The 21,023-nt window shown below is 35.8% G+C and overlaps 1 protein-coding gene across 1 annotated transcript in view; it reads left to right on the top strand.

Moving 5' to 3' along the window:
• Positions 1 to 20,780, top strand: part of GPR180 (G protein-coupled receptor 180) — a 28,856-nt gene extending 8,076 nt beyond the window's left edge. The window contains exons 3-9 of the mRNA XM_081127624.1: positions 1,242 to 1,442; positions 9,848 to 10,028; positions 10,170 to 10,219; positions 13,120 to 13,277; positions 14,840 to 15,031; positions 17,236 to 17,313; positions 18,373 to 20,780. Coding sequence (XP_080983750.1) covers positions 1,242 to 1,442; positions 9,848 to 10,028; positions 10,170 to 10,219; positions 13,120 to 13,277; positions 14,840 to 15,031; positions 17,236 to 17,313; positions 18,373 to 18,531 — 1,019 coding nt within the window. The 3' untranslated portion in view covers positions 18,532 to 20,780. The remainder of the gene's footprint in view (positions 1 to 1,241; positions 1,443 to 9,847; positions 10,029 to 10,169; positions 10,220 to 13,119; positions 13,278 to 14,839; positions 15,032 to 17,235; positions 17,314 to 18,372) is intronic.
• The last annotated feature ends 243 nt before the right edge of the window (positions 20,781 to 21,023 follow it).

The following is a 21,023-nucleotide window of genomic DNA, read 5'->3' as shown; positions in this document are numbered from 1 at the left end:
AAACAGGATTACCCTGGTTTGAGAACCACTTATAAGTGTAACCACCTTGTTTTAAAGAAAGGGAAAGGAGAATTAACCTTTATTCAGCAACTACTATGTGACAGATACCATGCAAAGTGACTCATATGACTTTGTCCTTACATCAGCTCTTTGCTCTAAGTATCTTCGTTTTACAGCTGAAGAAAGTGAGTGTCATTACTTATGTAATTTGCCCAGGGTCACAAAGAAGGTAAGTATTGGAGCCAGGACTCAAGTACAGCTTTGTGTGATGCCAGTATTCATGAGTCCCCTTTCTCTTACCACTATATAGACCAAACCCAGTGTAATAACTCTTATATTCTTATAATTTCTATTTTTCTACTTGTAGTACCTTTTTAAGACTTGCCAATTAGAAAAAGATTTTGGAAAATCTTTTGAAAGGTATTTGTCAGTCATAATTATTAGATTTTTTTTTTCTAAATTGAACGCTCCATTTTAAATTTAACTGAAATAAGTAGTTTTCAGAAATGTCACTGTGATCATTACACAGCATTGTAAAATTACTTAATGCTACAGAATTGTACACTTAAAAATTGGTCAGCCCAGCCAGTGTGGCTCAGTGGTTGAGCATCGACCTATGAACCTGGAGGTCATGATTCGATTCCTGGTTAGGACACATACTCGGGCTGTGGGCGGGGGATCCCCAGTAGGGGAATGCAGGAGGCAGCCGATCAGTGACTCTTTCATCAATGATGTTTCTATCTCTCTCTCCCTCTTCCTTCCTCTGAAATCAGTTTTTTAAAAAAGCATATAAAAAAAATTGTTCAAAATGGTAACTTTTGTGTTTTGTATATTTTACCACAGTGCAATATACAAACCATGTATCATAGGAATGTACACTTGGAACCCGTATAATCTTATTAACCAATGTCACCCCAATATATTTAATTTAAAAAATTTTTATCACTAACCCACTTGAAAAATTTGAAAACATTTAAAATGAAATATCAGAGTTTCAGAGAAACCATTCTCTCATTTGTGGTGTTTCGTAGTACTTTTATAGTTATTCCTTTGGTTAAGATACCTTATTTTTCTCTGCTTTATGATATACAGACCATATGCCAGTACTGCAACAGGGTTTGATTTTCTAAGCCTATAAGAATTAAACAAGAGAATTCTAACTTCAGATTGATTGTATGCCTAAAACAATGAATACATATGAGAGTTTTGCTTTGAAAGTGCTGTCTTCTTTCTCTTTAAAGTGACCATGAATCAGACTGAACATAATCTGACAGTGTCCCAGATTCCGTATCCACAAACATGGCACGTGTTTTATGCAGACAAGTATACGTGCAAAGATGATAATGAGAATTCTCAGGTGGAAGATATACCATTTGAAATGATGCTACTAAACCCAGATGCTGAAGGGAATCCACTTGATCATTTTAGTGCTGGAGAATCTGGTAAGAATATACATTTAAATATATGTCCTAAATACAGAAAAAGATTTATTCTCAAATTTTATGTTGTGTTTTTAGGGTATTAAAAACTAAAAACTTTTGTGTCTAATAGTAGGGAAATGATTAAATGAATCTTCTTATAGCATTTTAATAGCAATACTATTAAGTTAAAAAAGCAGAACACTAAATTTTATATTGTATGATTTGAAGTATGTTAAAAAATGCAGAAAATAAACAGAAGTACAAGAATATTAACAAATTATTACCATATGTTGAGTGGTAGAAATTTGGATAGTTTTATTTTCTCTTATATATTCTAAATCTTTCAAAAATAATAAACTAGCATTTTTATAAACAGAAAAATATTAATAACTTGAGTAACCTAAATTGGAAACTCCACGATAGAGATTAGGAACTGTGCTACTTTGTATGACTATCCTTTTAATAGGTTGTTTGAGCAGATTTAAGGATTGTCTTTATTGGAGCTTGCAACCATTTTAGGAATGATCAAAGTTTATAATGCTTTCCAAAATTAGGTGTACTCCCATTAAATTTTTCATCAGAATTTTAGGTTGACTATGTACAGCACTACTACAGTAAGATATGTAGCCCAAACAGTAATGAACGACTTCTTGTGATTCATGATAAACATGCCATAAAGTATCCTAACAGATTTGTAAATTAACATGTCAGAATGAAAACTAAGATCTGCAGACTGTTTGTCAAAAAAAAAGGATTCATGAGTTCATTACCCATTCGGAAGAGTTGATATTCTTAGAGAAAAATTTAAACCCATTACATCTCATTGGCCGTCAGAGTGGGTGGAGGAAGGACAGAGGTTGAAGCTGCATTATACAAAACTGGTTCAAAATACAAATTGCCACAGAAAAGCAACTCAAGGAGCAAGCGTTATGGACAACAGGTCACAAGTAACTTAATGTATGAAGACATCAACTTTTTTTTTAGTATCTTTTGATCTGAAAAATATATATATAGTGACAAAGTGAGATGCTACATGTTTTAAAATAGTTAATTCTGAAAGTTTTTTGTGTAAAGGAAATGATATAAGGGTTAGCTACTCAAGTTGGTTTTTAATGCAAATGAACTCAAAGGTTAAATTTCACTTAATGGTAGTTTGGATCTTAGTAGATTGTTATTGGAAGTTAAGTCAGTCCTACTAATGGTAGTTTGAATCATTGTGTTGCCAGTGGAAATGGGGTCCTTTCTTTCTTGGAGTCGTGAGAAAAGCATTTCTGAGGACCCACCCATGGGAGTTTGAGGTGTTGTGGTAAGATTTACTGGGGTTGAAATGGAAGACAGCCCCCAGGTTCTCGGGGTCTCATCTCCATCAGTCCCACTGTGGAAAAAGTCCAGCCTTGTCTCTGTCAGGCCCAGAACAAAGGCCAGTGTCCAAAAATTTTGTGCCATGCTACAGTTTAGTCCAGTTTAGCCTGTCTTTGTTCTGCCATGCTACAGTTTAGTCCAGTTTAGCCTGTCTTTGTTCTGCTAGCTTAGTCTGTTCCTGGCTACACTTTGGCTGGTGCTGTGCCCAGGCCAGTGCTTGGAGTTCTACAGCTGCTGGCTGCTCGGCTGCTATGGGGAGAGAATGTGGGTGGGAACCATGAGGGAACCCATGGGGCAAATGCATGTTATGAAGCAAGAGGAAGAGAGCTTGTCTTTGTTAGGCTGATTATGCTGCCTGGTCTTACAAAGGACCAGGTGCCCTTTCAAACTAACCCATCACCTTCCCAGTCTTTCCCCGACTTCTGCTAGGTCCTCCCCATGACCAGTTCATTTCCTAGATCTTCCGGGTTGTGTGTTCCTAATCCAGTCTGCTCCTTCTCCCAGGTAGGCTCTGCCCTTTGTGGGTGCTAAGTTCTTACTGCACATGCCTCAAAGTGGAGGGACCTCTCTGCTTCTGCTGCACAGGTGCCTAGCTCCCCCAGTGCCGTCTTGGCTTCTACTGGGCTTGTGCCCAGCAAAGGAATTTCTCCTGCTGTTCTGTCTCTCTCTCAGTAATCTGGCTAATAACCAGTAACTATAATTCCTGCCTGCTTCAGGGATTAGGTCCTGAGGCCAGAGGAGGCAGCGGCCCCCTGGGTAGTGTGGGAAGCTGTGGCATCTTAATGAAGCAGGCTTATGGTCTGATTCAGTCAGCTCTCTAGTTTATTAGACTTGATGTCTGATTCCCTTTGCTTCCTTCCTTAGTAATATCTAGCTACTTACACCAACAATTGTACATTATTATTACTGGAAGTTAGGTCAATGCTACTATTTCTTCTATGTTTCTAAAAGATGTTCGCATTTATTTTTCATACTTTGGAAAGGCATTGATGAAACCCATGTCTACTAACAGCATTGGATAGGTGATCGGACTAAATTGTTTTTAAAGTTCCTTTTAATGACAAGGCTTCATTATTTCATCTGATACTTATTTTTAGGATTGGTCAAGGCTCAGCAGGAAGCAGTGCTCTACTAGAGTCACTATACATGCAAATCCTCCTGCCTCTAGTAGTGACCTGACCACTTCTCAGGCTGGCCCTGCCCCAGCACAGTCCTGGATCTTTCGAGTGTCAGGCAACCTCCAGGTCTTTGACTTGCCCAGGAAAGATTTCAAAGACAAATCAGAATGAGAATAAAGTAAGTTTTATTTAGGTAGAGAAAAAGAAAGAGACCGGGATGCCCATGCCACTGTGAAAAAAGTGAAAAGTATGCATCCAAGTGGAAAAGGGCCAGCTCAAGAGTGAGTTGTGTGGGTGGTCAGTTAGTTCTTGGGATTTTGTTTCCAAAGGGGGGGGGAGGTTGTCTTCGAGCTTTGTGGCACCAAATCCTGACTGCCTTCTGGTTAGGAAGGGCCTTATTGTTGTGACTTCCAGGATCACAGGGATATCCTGCCATTAACTGTTTTCTGTTTGATTATGGCTGGAGTTGGGGACTCTGGTGAGAGGATGTGTGCTCCTATTTCCTCATCCCACTTGTCAGGATTTTTCCCTAACTTCTTTCTATCCTGCCTCATGGTGGAGTCCAGTCCTTCCCCTTACTGCCTTACAAGGAGTAGGCCTTTGGCTCAAGAGGTGGTTTTATTTAGTGTGTGAATCCATTAGATGCTGCTGTGTCCTTATGCGTCTTTTCTTGCCTCTTCATTCGACCTCCCATTTCCTGTCTCTCTGAATTTCCAATTTGACACATGAACATTGCCATAGACCATAAAGTGATTAAACATGTGCCCTGTGCCATTCATGAGCCACTGAATGTCAGTCATACTCACCCTGGCTCTTCCTGAACCTTGCCTATGTTGTCTAGTATTGTTTTCAACATCCTGAATTTTGGTTAGCTTTTTCTTTAAGGTGCACACTAACCATTCTGGTTCAGTTCTTAGTCCTAACTTCTTCTGATCAGTATTCTCCTGTGGCTGATATTGATTAGATGCTTATACTTATGTCTAAAATCTGTTTTTTTAATGCTAGTATGGGGAAAGTTACATTGGTCATCTCATCAATATTTAAATGAGGGACAAAACCTCATTATAGTATTTATTTTCCTTAAGCATGGGATTCTGTGCAAAGCTAATCTGTAGGGATTGGTTATCAGAAAGTACCAGAGTGCTCAGAAGTATTCAGATTTGTTATATGGTTTAATTCTTAAGAATCACATCATTTGACTGACTAAAATGCCTAAAGACCTTAAAATATGATTACTTTTGCATTGCCATAAAATGTGGTTAATTCTACATTGAAGTCTAAATCAGTGGTTCTTAACCCATCACTGTGCATGCATTTGGAGAGCTTTTAAAAAAAAATAGATGTCCATCCCCCAGAGACTCAGATAGATTTAGTTTTGGAGTGGAAGCCAAGCATTTGTAGTTGGTCAAAGCTCCAGAGTTGATTTTAATGTGCAGTACCACTGATCGAAAAGTCCATATCCCACATTGTTTTGGTAATGTGTTGGTGTAGAGACTTAAGAGGAATTTTTCCTACTCTGTAGCATTAGGAATGGAATTTGTTTCCAGGGAATAATTCCCAATTAGTTCATTTTAGAAACTTTTGCTCATTTTTCTCATTTTCTTCCCTAAGTAGGGAAAATTGATTTGCTATGCTTTTTATTGAGCATTGACTGTTAAACCATGTACCTGAGAATGTGAATTAGAATAAACTTGGTGGAAATAACTGCAATTAATGTTACATGTTATTTTGGTTAAATTTTACAATTTATTTTCTTTAAAACCAATTATGTGTTTTATATCTACCAGACTTTGGTTTATCCTATATTTTACAGATTTGGTCTAGATTGAAAAAATAAGTAAAACTAAGGCAAGTTTGCTTGACAAAATACTATAGGAATATCATGCTTTAAGATAGAATAAAATAAAACTGCTTCTTAAAAAAAATTAGAATCCCAGTTAACTGTATTTGTGCTCTTGTTAGAGATCAAAAGAAGTACCTAGAATTCTGAGGGTTAAAGCATTATTAACTAAAACAGAGTGGTTTTCAATGGAGTAATATTATAGGCTCTGTCACATCCACCATTTCACTGTTTTTAAGATTCCAGATATGTTCATTCTTTTCTCTCGTTCCTTTTTTCCTCTATTATCCCAACAGATTATGGGTTAGGTATCCCATTTAGTTCTGGTAACCAACATGTTGCTGATAATATGTTGAAATGTTTTTGGCTTAAAGTAACAGAAAACACTAATGCAAATGGTATAGATGATAAGGAAATTAATTATCTTACATAACAAGAATTTTCAAGGGTTTTTCAGGGTGATTTATTCAGCATCTCTCTACCCTGCTCTCCTGTGACTGTCAGCTTGTCTTTAGGCTAGCTCCCTCCTGTTCACAGTTACGGCAGCAGTTCTTGGCATCACATCTAGATACAGTTGGCCTTCTGTATCTGTGAGCTCCGCACCAAATATTAAAAAGGCAATCCCAGAAAGTTCCAAAAAGCAAAATTTGAATTTGCCATGTGCCAAGCACTGTGCTGAATCCTCCCCCCCCCACCCAAATGAAGTGATGTGTAGACAGACCCAGTTGTGGCCTCTGGCCATTTTCAGTCACCCTTAGCCTCTCTCCAGCTATTGTTTGAGCGTTGCTCACCTCACACTTTGTTAGTGTGCCATTTTATATAAGGGATTGAGTATCAGTGGATTTTGGTATCCACAGTGGGTCCTAGAACCAATCCCCCTTGGATACTGAGGGATGATTGATGGCAAAATTCAGTAACTTTTTTGAAAGCAAGAAAACCTTTCCCTGAGGCTCCCTCATCACATTCCATTGGCCAGAACTGGGTCATGTGCCCGTGCTATACAACATCATGAGAGAAATGTAAGTGAAGTAGTCAGAAAGAAAATAGGAGTATACCATTGTGTCAAAGTAAAGGGTTAGGCTTACCTCTTATTGGCAAGAGAATTGGAGTTTCTCTGATTGGTTAGGCTAATTAGGATATATCTTGAAACATTTGAGGGTGATGGACATTGGGGCTCCGAGATGGCAAGCAAGAGTGTTCCAGGTGCTGCCTGTGACCCAGTGACACCCCTTCTCTTACCCTTTTTTTCTCCCATCTCTCATTTAGCTGGAGCTGAATTTTTTGAAGCTGTCCTGTAAGTTTTCTTACTACTGAATTTTGCCAGTGCTTCTTCCCATTAAGCTTGCCTTAAAATCTGTGTATTTCCTAGTAACATAAGAGTTTGGCACTTGTTTCATGCTCATTTAAGAGTATTTTTCTTCTTTTTTTTGTATAGGTAAAATTTAATACCTAGTATCCATCTGTTTTAAAATTAGATTTTAATTTCAAAGTGGACATAGATTGCTTTCTTGTGAAGGATGGTGATAGAACAAAAGTAAATTGATAGCTGAAGAGAGAAAAAGACTTTTTCTAGAGGCGATTTATTTAAAAGAGTACTGCATGCAGAACCTATTGTTTATCTTTAAAGTGTCTTGTGGACAGGGTCATGGTAAAAATAATTTGTGCAAAATTCAATGAACTAAATATAGGACAAATGACCTAGTTCAAGGTATTTAATATATTACCTCAGTGAAATAATTTGTTAGTTATAAATGATAGCTTTTTCTGAAAGATGTACTTAACACTAAATAACCTTAAAACACTTTTTTGCTGGTGACATGTCTTATTTTCAGAAGTTCCTCCCTCTCCTATACTATTCTGATTACTCAGTAAATCATCTGAGGATTTTCTTTTCATGGTGGATTTGTAACCTAATGGAGTCTAAAATCTTTACCTTGTAATGGATATTCTTTAAAGAATTATAAATAAATAAAACTTTAAATAGAATGCCATGTTTAATTCTTTATACTAAGAAGGAAAGATAAAAACCAGGATTTAAAGCACAAGCTAGCAAAAAGAATTTTACTGACATAATATATTCAGCATATTTCCCGTCTTGTTCCATTACTATAACAATCCCAGGTTTATTGTCCCATTATTTTTAAAGCTGGAATACTTTTTCTATGTAAGGAATTTTATAAGAAAACATACCTTTTCTGTTGTTTGATCTTTTCTTCCTGAAGATTAAACATGCCTTTTCACCTGGACTAGAGAGTGGACTATCGACATCTATGTACATAGAGCAGGAGAGACACCCAGTGGCTGAAATACTTCTTATCTCTCTCTCTCTTTTTCCTCCTAACCATGTCAAAACCATAATTGAGACTGAACTGTTTATTGACTCTTTTTTCTACTATTAGTATCTGGATTGCTTTTCTAAAATCATTTTCCATTTAATGGAAATATTCCCTTCTCTCTTGGTTAGAGTTTACCACATGAGAATCAGAGCAGGTTCAGTATTCACAATTGGAATAGAAGTGATTGCAGTTTAGACTGTTTATCCACAAAGTCAGTCGAGACAGCTCTGTTCATATCCACTGTCACTGTAGTCTAGTGTTATTTAGATAGAATATAAAAGCTCTAATATTAAAGGCTAGCTTTAGGTGTGACCAAGTAAGTGTAAGCTATTAAACTCAAAGTTAGCCTTCTGGTTTATTATAAAAACTTTCTGAAGTTTCTGAAAAGTGAAGACACAGTCAAAATACTCCAGGTAGTGCAGAAAAAGGGTGGGGGGGATTTATCATGAGGATGCAGGAAGACTTTACTGAAAGGCTACTAGTAGAAGCTAGAGGCCACTTAATGACTGGCACCATTTTTAATATGAAATCTGCACATTTACTTTGTTCTTGTCTTTACCAACCAGCTCCCTTTGCTCATTCAAAATTTCAGTGTACTCAAAATTTTTATTTATTTATTTATTTATTTATTTATTTATTTATTTATTTATTTATATAGGTCTTTATTGATTTCAGAGCAAGGAAGGGAGAGCGAGAGATAGAAACATCAATGATGAGAGAATGGTCATTGATCGGCTGCCTCCTGTGTGCCCTTGACTGAGGATCGAGCCCGCAACCCGGGCACTTGCCCTGACTCAAAATTTTTATTTTATCATGGCCTGGGTTGACTCCTTTGGCCTATCCCAATATCAGCCCCTTTAACTTCAATTTCTGTTGCCTAATCCTTTCCATATTTTGTGGTTTGATTTCCCAAGAGAATATGATTAGCCTAACTTATTTTTGAGAACCAGGTTATGCTGTTTTTGGCCAGTGGCTAGTCTTTGGGTTAGTAGCCATTTAGTCAGGTGTTATAGTTCGAGTTAACTGTGGAGTCACATGGTCACCGTAGGATTTCCTCTTTGACAAGAGCTGAAGACAGTTTACTTCAGAAGGGGTCTCTGGTCATGACAGGCATTTTGAAGCTTTGTCCAAATGGAAATTTAAGGTGATGGTAATTCCAGAGCGTGTTTCTTACACTTTAGCTGCAATCATAATCACCTGAAGGGTTTATTAAAACAGATTACTGGGACCTGTGCCCAGAGTGTTTGATTCAGTAGATCTGGGGTGAGGCTCAGGAATTTTCATTTCTAACAAATTTTCTAGTAATGCTACTGCTACTGGCCCAGGGATCACACTTTGAGACCCGTTGTCAAGGTATATTTTACTAATGTTGACTGAGTAAATGGTTCTAAGTGTCTTACAAAAGAAGTCCACTTTGGGGGTAAAAAGTATATCTAACAATGCTGAAATCACTGTTTTAATTCACTGTTTTTGAACAAAACTATGATCTTATAGGTAGTCTTTGGGCTTATTCCTTGACCACTATGTTTTTTAATAGGATGACTTTAACCAGTTTAGTTTAATCTGCCTTATAGTTAAAACTGTCCAAAAGTATGAAATTTGTAAATTTCAGTGATTTTCTTTTTTTCCCCTCTCTCTCTTATAAAAGTGAATGCTATAACTTCAGTTAAAAAACAAGTTCTAGAAGTATATTTACAGGAAGATTTGAAAGCAACCCAACACTATAACTGGCTTGTTTTACTGAAGCAAACTCCTTTCTTCTCTTCACAGGATTACATGAGTTCTTTTTCCTCCTAGTCCTAGTGTACTTTGTGATTGCTTGCATTTATGCTCAATCATTGTGGCAGGCTATTAATAAAGGAGGACCCATGCACATGATTTTAAAGGTTCTGACAACTGCATTGCTGTTACAAGCTGGTTCAGCTTTAGCTAATTACATTCATTTCTCCAGGTAACTCACAACCACTAAAACTGTGTTCATCATTACGTCTAATTAATCCTAATTAGTCCACCAAAATTTTGCTTGATTTGATTATAAACAATTTTTTCACATTTGTAATTAACACTGATACTCTCCTCTTCAATTCCTCAGGTACTCCAAAGATGGAGTAGGGGTTCCTTTTATGGGAAGTTTGGCAGAATGTGAGTATCTTTCTGAGCCTTTTTTAAAACATGTAAATTTGCTATCTGCTTCTTGTTTGTTTTTCTTTTTTGTAAATTATTTCTGTCCTAATACAATTTTTCTATTCAGGGTTGGTTAGAATTTAGCATGACTGAAAACAGGGCTATGGCTTTAGTTCTCATATATCCTATTTAGTTTCCTCTTAATAATAGGTAACGTGTAGCTCTTCATTGTTTTTAGAGCATATTTATATGCCTTCTTCCATTTTTAGCCTCAATAAAACCTCAGTGAAGTATAGGTTTGCTTATCCCTGTTGCAGATAAAGAATCAGAGCTCAGCCTGGCTGGGGTGGCTCAGCGTTCGATCCCCTGTCAGGGCACATGCCCAGGTTGTGGGCTCGATCCCCAATAGGGGGTGTGCAGGAGGCAGCCCATCAGTGACTCTCATCATTAATGTTTTTATCTCTCTTTCCCTCTCCCTTTTTCTCTCTGAAATCAATAAAGTTATGTATGTATATTTTAAAAAGAATCAGCTCAGTGGCATGAGGCATATTTCCAGATGTCAGTCAGCTATTGAGTGGTAGAGCCAAGACGCTGACCCAAGTTTTCTGACCCCAAGCTGAAAGTTTTTTTTCTATCTTTAACCTTTTTCTTTTCTCTTTTTCCTCTACTCTGACCCAGAGCCATAGAGTACTGAGCTCACCTCACAGCTTTTGGTTTTTTGGTTTTTTATTTTTGAGAGGAACTCTTTTGAAGTAATTTTTCAGTTAAACATGATGGGAAAGAGTATTTAGAAGTTTCTATAATCATGACTTTTTAAAGAGAACTTCATACATCAGGTCATATGCCTTTCTCAGTCCTGGAAAACTAGTTATGATTTGCTCTAAAAAAAAAAAAGGCAGATTCTGAGTATGAAACCATTCTAGAATTCACTTTTCCTTTTACTTCCATATTTCTCTTTAAGTCTCATCACTCTTTTATAGGGTATCTTTAATGGTAATCATCTCAGACCCACTTCTCCTGATCTTGCTTCCTATTTTAAGATTCTAAAACTTCTAGAACCTTTCATTTTTCTTGTCAAGAGAATGTGTACTGTTCCCCTCTTGGACATGAACAAGAGTTGCTTCTCTTTTTTTAACATTATCTAGAGCCCTGGTTTCTTCCAGTCTTTTCTCTTAGATGACTCAGAATGTTTAATAGAATCATAGAATATTTTAAAGCTGGATAGATCTTAGAAATAATTTAGCTTACGCATTTTAGATGAAGAAATTGAGACCCAAAGTGACAAAACACATAGAAACCCATCAATGGTAAAGCTATTACAAAACTCAAGAACTTTTGAAAATGTTTGTGTCTGCTGTATACAAAACAGTATATTAGTCTGTCTGGCATCTTCACTGTAAAAAGTAAAAATCTTTTTACTAAAAGTGCAGTAAATCAATTTTCATTTTGGTTGTTCTGACAACAAGCTTGGTTAGTTAAATGATTAAAATTTCAAGATTTTTAATCAAATCCCACAGAATGGGATTTTTGTGTGATCTGTGTATTTTAGCTAACTATCCTCAAAGTTATAGTATTATATCAATATGTGCATTACTTAGTATATAAAGAAAGGAACCAGAAAATCAGGTGTTTTTTCCCCCAGATATTTGTTTTTGCAAATTAGCAACTTAAGTAGGAATATTTCTTTGGCTATAACTTCTTTAAGTAAATGAACATGTATTTGTGAAATGTTTAATAAAAATAATTGGCATTACATTTAAAATTTATGATGAAAGAAAATTGTGCTTGATCTGAAGGGCCATGAGATTTTATAACATTCAAATGTAGTGACAGTTTGTTATCAGAATTCATTATTACAAATATATAAGCATAAATGTAGAGTATCCATTTTTAATTTGAATGGCAGAGTAGGGGGGAAATATGTCAAAATAGATATGAAAAAGTGTACTAATAGTTTTTTGGCTTGTAACTATTAAATATAAGTGTTAAACTATAGCTAGTTTTGTTTGTTTCTCCAAGAATATCTTTATGTAAAAGAAGTAAAAGTTATAGACCTCAAAGTTATGGATGGCAATTTGAAAAAGTTTTATTTTGTTAAATTGTGATCACGTTTATTCTAAAATCCAGATTAAAATGCACTGTGATGAGAAAGTGATAATCTTTTTAAAATCAATAAATACTATTTTTCTAAAGTAAATATGCATGGTACTTGAAGTATTTATAGATTGTTACTGTTTTCTTGTAGCACTGAGCTGGATGCAGGAGGTTCTGTTGCATCATTTTTAAAGCAGCAGGCTTCCCCTGCAGTGTAAGTGATGGCCACCTGGTGGCACATCACACTAATGCATGGAGTATTTCATTTGTCCTTGGGACTCTGACACTAAAGTAAACATAATTGGATGTTACTACAGCTATGCGTTTTATTGTCATTCTATTTCTTATTAATAATTTTAGAAAATATTCTTCACATTGTAGTTCAGCCATCAAAAACAATTAGCAACTGAGAAATGAAGGCAGCAGTATTCTTTACATGTCAGAAATTATATTTAAAATTTGTTTCTTCTAATAATCGGTGAGATATAAACAGGATTATATACTTAGAGAAGCTAAGAAAAATGGGAAACAAAGAGACTGAAAGTTTTATGTGTTATGGGTATTCGTATATATGTATATATATGTTAAAATAGGAGTACTGCCATTGTTTTAACTATTCTCATAAATGTTTACAAATTTAATGGCAGAATTTTACTTCTTTAGAATTGTTACAGATGAATAATTCTTATTATTGAATTTTGTCAGTTCTCTTTGAAAATGCCTATCTTTTTGTGGTTAAAAACTAATTATATTCTCAACTCAAAAGGAGTATATTGTTTGTATTATGAAAGCTTGGTTGACTTTGGTTTTCATTTCCGGATTAGTTTTTGACATCGCTTCCCAAATTCAAATGTTATACCTACTTCTGAGTCTATGCATGGGCTGGACAATAGTCAGAATGAAGAAGTCTCAAAGCAGACCTCTTCAGTGGGATTCTACTCCTGCATCCACTGGTATTGCTGTGTTCATTGTCATAACACAGGTGAGTATTGACATCCAGTGTTCTACTTTTCAATAGTCAGAAGTGCAAATTTAATGTCTCTCATTTCAAAATTGAAACCCAGAACCCATAAGTACTTTGTGTCATTTTAAAGTATGAATTTAAAGAGTGATAGATCAGATAACCTTTTAATCATCTTAGTGCCAAATTTAATTGTAGTTTACCTGAATTTGAGCCTCCTATCAGCTTATTCAAGTGCAATATGTTTAATATTAGGTTAGATTCTTATTTTTTACTTAATAGTTTCTTTCATATTTTCTAACACATAGTAAGTACTCAACATTAAAGGAGTGAATCGGTGAATTTGAGATTCATTCATTGGCAAGGATCTTTAGGTCCAGTTCTACTTTTTTTTTTTTTTTTTAAATATGTCTTTATTGATTTCAGAGAGAGAGTCATTGATTGGCTGCAGCCCGCAACCCGGGCATGTGCCCTGACTGGGAATCAAATCCCGACCTCCTGGATCCTAGGTCGATGCTCATCAACTGCTGAGCCATGCCTGGCTGGGCAGGTCCAGTTCTACTTTATACATGAAATAATTCAAATGAATATCTGAGATCAGTTAAAAAGCAAAATGTAGAATAAAAAAAGAATGGGATCTTGGTTTTGAAAACAATTACAAAAACAAATTTGGTCTTTTAGAAAGGTCCTCTATGCCTTTTTTTCTGTCTATAGCAATGGTACAGACATTATTCTAGGATCTCCATATGCCTGTATGCAATGGATTTATAAAAACCCAGATTGGAATGCTACAAACATAAAAATTTGTACTGAGTTTGTAACCATCATTGGCTGTAGATGAATATGAAATATACAACTGGGCTCTGTAAAGGACATTATAATCTAAGGGTTTTGGGGGTTTTCTGATTTTTTTAAATCCTAACCCAAGGATATTTTTCCATTGCTTTTCAGAGAGAGTGGAAGGGAGGAAAGGTGGGGAGAGAGAGAGAGGGGAACATCAATGTGAGAGAGAGACATCGATTGGTTGCCTCCTGCATGCTCCCTGACTGGGCTCTGCCCTGACCTGCGCCAAGGATTGAGCCTATAATCGATGTACATGCCCTTGGCTGGAATTAAACCCAGGGCCCTTCAGTCCGAGGGCCAACACTCTAAACACTGAGCCGAACTGGCTGGGGCACTACATGATTGATTTTAGAAAGAGACTATATCACAGATAGTAATATTTAGAAAGGAGATAATGCTGGGAAGGGAGGACTAATGAGAAAGAACTGAATTAGGAGTGACTAAAATAAGGGCAAGATTCTACCAACTTAATGTTTTTCATTCAGGATTTGTGGAGAGTAGTATTAATATCAGGTTAAATTCTCATTTCTCAATAGCTTTTTAAATATTTATTTTTTATTATTTCATTGTAATTTAAATTGATTATCATGGACAAATACACATTAAGAATTGAGATTTTGACACTACCCTAGATTATATGTGAGCATTTGTGAAGAATGCATTAGACATGGCCCTGTTACTCAACAACAACTCAGACAAGGTATGCTTTTTTTTCTCTAAATGTATTGTTTGTTTTGCAGAGTATTTTGCTACTTTGGGAACAGTTCGAAGAGACCAGTCCTCACAGCTACTATTCACACAACAACTTAGCAGGGATCCTCCTAGTCATTTTAAGAATTTGCCTAGCACTGTCATTAGGCTGTGGGCTCTACCAGATCGTCACAGTGGAGAGAAGCACACTGAAAAGGGAGTTCTACACCACGTTTGCCAAAGTATGGGTTTGGTTAAAAAATGGTTTCTTCTGATTACCAGCTTTGTTCTGCTTTTTTAGGAAGTATATAGGCAACCACATGTCAACATTTATTAAACGTTTATTACGTGCCAGGCACTACTGTAAGCCCTTTTTGCTCTTCAGCTCATTTAATCTCCACAACCTATGAGATGTGGGTGATAGTATCCTCATTTTACAGAACCCGTAGAACAGTGGTTTCCTTGTAATTTTTGGCAGTTCAGTTTTATCTGGTTCATGATTTCTTTACCAATAGAGATTTTACATTTTTCTGTAGTATCAAAATTTTTAAAAAATTTTAAATTCGAAAACAGTTTACATTCCTCAAGGGGAAAAACAGTTGTTAATTGACTTGCTAGATACTGTTTGTCAGAATTGTGTAGTGTTTAAAACGGACTCTGAGGACCTGTCTGTCAGCATAAGCAGACAAAACCAGGAGGCTGAGTACATGTTATGTTTTAGCCATTTCACTGCCTCCATATCAGATGTTCACTTTATTCCCCCTTCTCTGTCCTTCTTATGGCAGTGAAATCTAAAAGCAAATTTGATTTTTTTTCTATACCCATTTAATAAAAGATCAGGAGAGAGGTTGGGGCAGTAACACTGCAAGCCTCCCTCCCTAGGTTATGTTTTTCTGTCCTATCGAGAGACTCCGTATTTCTTAATCTTGGCAACTTTAAAAAGCAGCCCATCCCGCTCCACAGGGCCTCAGGAGTCGGAGCAGTGGTGGAAGAACGGCCAAGTTCCTCCTTTATTCCTAGTGTAGAGCATCTTTAAGCTGCTGCTGCAGCCCTAGAAACCCTTTCAGGCTTCTGAGTAACAAATAGTCAAGAAAAGGCCATTTCACTTTCAAATTTTTTATAGGGATAGCAGTGCTTATTGTTTGAAAAGTGGGTATATATTTAAGGTGTTGAGAAACTAAATTTCTTCTTTTGAGTTATGTTTGTTTATTTTTTAACCCTCACCTGAGGATTTTTTTCCATTGCTTTTCAGAGAGAGTGGAAGAGGGGAGAGAGAAAGAGGGGCGGGGGGAGGGAGGGAGGGAGGGAGGGAGGGAGGGAGGGAGGGAGGGAGGGAGGGAGGGAGGGAGGGAGGGAGGGAGGGAGGGAGGGAGGGAGGGAGGGAGGGAGGGAGAAACATCAATTGGTTGCCTCCTGCACGCACCCCGACCAGGGCCGGGGATTGAGCTTGCAACCGAAGTATGTGCCCTCGGCTGCAGTTGAACCCAGGACACTTCAGTCTGTGGGCCTACACTCTAACCACTGAGCCACACCAGCAAGGGCTTGAGTTATGTTTAAAACAGTATCAAACTTTTTCCTTGAACTTAAAAAAATTATTTTTATGTTATAATTTAACTTTTTGAATGGGTTCAAACATTCAAAAGTATTTAAAGAGTAGCAAAACATGTTTCTTACCTCTCTTTCATTGACTTGGTTATCACCTCCTCCTATAATCACTGCTGTTTTAATTTATCCTTCCAGAGAATTTTTAATAATGCATTCCTATGTATTTCCCTCCATTTTTATATAAATAGTATCATACTAAACACATTTTTCTACATTATTTTTTTCCTTATCTTCAATATACTAAGCATCTCAATAGCTACTATTTTTTAACTTATTATTTTATTTCATATTTAATTTTGGAAAAGAATATGTTTCCCTGGTTTTAGGGAAAATAGAAAAGAGATCTTTGAAAAGTATAATGTTAAAAAGTTTCCCATTCTTACTTGCCCAGTTCCACTCTGTTCTGTACTAACAACCCTCAAACAGGTAACCACTAACACTTTCTTGTGTATTCTTTCAGAATTTCTTTGTGTGTGTGTGTGTGTGTATACACACACACAAATACGAATGTATGTTCTTATTTTTTTACAGAAATATTACACATCTGTACCTTGGTTTTCTCAATTAATGATTTGTTACTTAATATATTTGCAGTATATAAAAATGTGCAAATGTGAAAGATTTAAGATTTTAGATACTCTAGAAAATACCCATTTGATTAGAAACAAAATATTAATGTCATAGCAATAGCAAATTTATTTCTACATTTTTATTGCAAGTCCTCTAAAGTCCAGTTGAGATCAATCAAGACCTTTTAAATATGCCTCCTGTGTTTTATATTTTACATTCTGAAAATAAAGATGTAGCTGCACTTATTGGACTTATTTTTCATTTGTTTCAGGGCTGTGTCTTGTGGTTTTTGTGCCACCCAGTTCTTGCATTCATATCCTTGATGTTTAATGACTACCAAAGAGATAAGGTGAGTAATATGCGTGGTCAAAACAGTTTGTGGTCGTCTTCATGGGGCCTGCTTTTCCTTTCAGAGGCTCCTGAGTTCTTCAAAATGAAACTTTCAAACAAAATATCGAACTGGGGAGCATGTAATTTAGAAGTTTAAATATAAAAGACAAAATTTTAAGTTTAGTTGATAAGCAAAATGATGGAAAATAGCTTTGTTATTCATATTTTAGCCTATTTCATAATGCCATTTGTAAATTAGAGAATTCATAACACATCTTTGTTAAGGAAAAAAATGACAAATGTTTTGCTGTGTAATAGTAAAAATCAAAATAGATCTATAAAAACCAGTCTTGCTGCTTTAACAGGCTGCAGACTGGTGCCACTTTCAGGTATGCCACATTTTCATTGCATTGACACCTACCTTGTTAGGCGAACAGCCCCATCGTTTCAGTGTGGAGTTCTGCCAGGAGCCCTTCACAAGCGGTGGAGTATGTGCTTGAACTCATAAGTGAGTCTGGGGTATTTAGAAAGGGTAAATAGATAGGATGGTAGTCTACAGAGGTAGAGAAGTGACTGGAGGATTTAGAAAGGACTTTGAGAGTACTCTTCAAGATTCAGGAGCATGTTTATTCCTATTACTGGATTAGCCAGGAACCTGGCTTTTCTCATTACTTTCTGTAATGCGTGCACCGTAAGGAGAGAATGGCGTAGCAAATTATTCTTTTGTGTCTTATTTTGGTGTCTAAACTGTTAAAGGAATTTTACCTTTGAACAGTTACAGTTCTGAACATCAGTCACAGTTTCCTATTGAAAATGTATTTGATAAGGTGTACCCATGGTAAATCTGGAGGATAGTTGTGTATATATACAGGGTGGGGCAAAAGTAGGAGGACACAAAGCACACGGCTTATTCTTATTACTTATCAATTATTGTATTATTTCCCAGGTGAACAACTGTAAACCTACTTTTGCCCTATCCCGTATGTATGTATATAAAGTACATGTAAGTTTGTGGTAAGGTGAATTTCCTTTCTCTGTTCCCCATGCAGTAAAAGCATTCTCTTCCTCTTCTTTCCAGGTCATTACAATAGGTGTTATCCTTTGCCAGTCTGTTTCCATGGTGGTTCTCTACAGACTCTTTCTGTCCCACAGTCTGTACTGGGAGGTGTCTTCACTTTCCTCAGTAACTCTGCCACTGACCATATCCTCTGGACACAAAAGTCGGCCTCACTTCTGATACTTGATTTTCTTTAAAGGAAAAGTGAATTGAACAGAGTGCAATAAGGATCCAAAGACACTGACTTTTTTTTCATACTTTTGGTATGAAAAATTGAACATAGAAAGCAGAGCATGTTATTTATACAACTGCATTTAAGCAGTACCAAAACTAAAAAAGGTAATAAATGAAATGTTTTGAAAAATACTAATAAACTTTGAAGAGTGTTGTTATAAGGTGATTTATACAATTTCCATGTGGAAATGAAGATGGAAAAGAATTATATGAAATTTCAGTAAGAGAGTCACCACTTAAAATGCCTCATCTGATGTCGATAGTTAACTCAGGTTTGTTAGTCTTATAAAAAAGTAATCAGTTGAATGATTACTTGCTTATACATATCTGAACTAAGTCCAGTTACAAAATCAGTGTAGTACACTGATTAAAAACTGCTTTTTTATGCTTTAAGGAAAATGCATTTTATATTGGAGTTTAAACGAATTGAAAATGAATTACTTCAGAAAATAAATATAAAGTATATTCATAGTTAAATGAATAAGCTTTTGTTTATTTGTAGATGGAGTTTTTCTCCCTTCTATCACTTTGGCTCTAATTCAGGTTTTAGCTTAATTAGCAAAAGATTTTTGACAGATAATTTATGAAAAATAAAATCAGATACATTACATGCGTTTTAAGGACAAAGAGTTTTAAAGTCTGAGCATTTAGGTGAAGGGACAAGCAGGTCTACATGTTTAAAAAGAAAGAAGGAAAAAGTACTGTGTGATAAGGCACTAAAATTTTAATCCTTATATAATTTATTTCTCTTACGTTGAAGCCCCAATCATAATTAAGCCATATACACAGATTAAATTAACAGAAGCATTTCACATAAATGTTGGTTTCAGTCATCAACTAACCATGAATTCCTGCCCAAGGATACTTAATCAGGATTAAATTTTCTATGAATAATTGAAAAACAAAATACTCACTGGATTTGTTATAATCCTCATTGGCAGTGGATTCTAAGTAGTTGCCATCTTGAATCCTTTGTAATAAAGCCATATTTTTTTGTGTATGTGATGCCCCAATATTGAGGATAATAGCTGAAAAATACTCTATCAAGTGCCTGTTTGAAGAATTGCTAAATGGTGGTTAAACCTCCCGTGTAAAGTGAGGGTTCCGTTAATAGTCACTGATTGGAAAGTGTTCTGTTTCTGTTTGTCAAGCGTTTAAGTCTTTTCATTTTTACCTCTGGCTTATTTTTTAAATTTTTTTTAATCTGCTTTCAAAGGCATTACATTTTTAAGCAAGAAATAAATAGTGCGCTTGCCCTGGCCAGGTGGCTCGATTGGTTGGAGCACTGTCCCGTACACACAGATGGTTGCAAGTTCAACCCCCAGTCCATGTTTCTGTCTCATAGCCTCGGGCGAAGATAAAAAATACAAAATAAGAAATGGTGCACTGACCTGGTAATGAAACTTTTTAATTAAATAGTTAAAATAATATAGTGCAACTTAAAAATATCTATGACTGCATTTTTGTTTTTCCCTTTCACCTGGTCTCATTGAAAATGAATAGTATTGTTTCATCTTAAAGGCAAAAATATATGCGTTTGTGACTAGTAAAGTAGCAAAGTGACAAAATTCAGCCTGCTCATGAAGTCATCTCGAATAGTTCTTTCTAAAGTATTTAATAATGAGAACTGCAGGTCGAGACTAGAAAGTCTAGGGTATGTTTTAGGTTTACATGATCTGCTGAGCGGTCATGACCTTTTCTTTTACCACATCTCACTAATAACACCAGTTATTGTCTGTTGTGTTCAACTGAAGCGCAAGTTAATTAAGCTGGAAAAAAGCATAGTGAAGCCTTTTCATAAATTTTGTGGACTTGCAACAATGGAAGGGAATAATCTTTATGTTACCTTACACAAAGAACATAGAAACTGTAACCAGGACATACGAAAAATATTACCGTGCTTGCATTTATGAAACTTCAACAGGTGTTTTTTACTTTATTTTTTAATTTATGGTTGAATTTGCTGATAATTTATTTTGTTATTCAAGAGCCATTGTTAAATGAAGTAAAACAATTGTTCATAATTAATGTATAAAAGTGATAATAAAGTTTAGTAATCAGAACTCAAATTTATAGTTCATAAGTCATGGCATAGCATTCCTCTTTTTCTGAATGTTTACATGGAGAAATGTCATTACAGATTACAGAAAGATGAGTGTATACTGCAAACTAATTAAAGATCAAAACTTCTATTTTCTTTCTCTGTCAAATAATACTTTTTTAAAATCTGTTTTTACTTTTTTTTTTTTTAAAGAAGATGAACAATCTGTCCAGAGCTCTCTTTTTAAAAGACACATCTTGGGTTTTTTGTTTCTTGTTTTTCTTTAGAAAAGTATAGAAGATGTTTATTTTTATTGATATGTATAATAATATTAACTCCTACTTAATTAAGTATGCACTTCGGCATACTTTAGTATTTGAACCTTGGCTTTCAGCCA

The sequence above is a fragment of the Miniopterus schreibersii genome (genome assembly GCF_964146895.1).
Source record: "Miniopterus schreibersii genome assembly, chromosome: 2".
NCBI classification, from domain to species: Eukaryota; Metazoa; Chordata; class Mammalia; order Chiroptera; family Miniopteridae; genus Miniopterus; species Miniopterus schreibersii.
The sequence above is the reverse complement of the archived record's forward strand: the minus strand, read 5'-3'. Positions and strand labels throughout refer to the sequence as shown.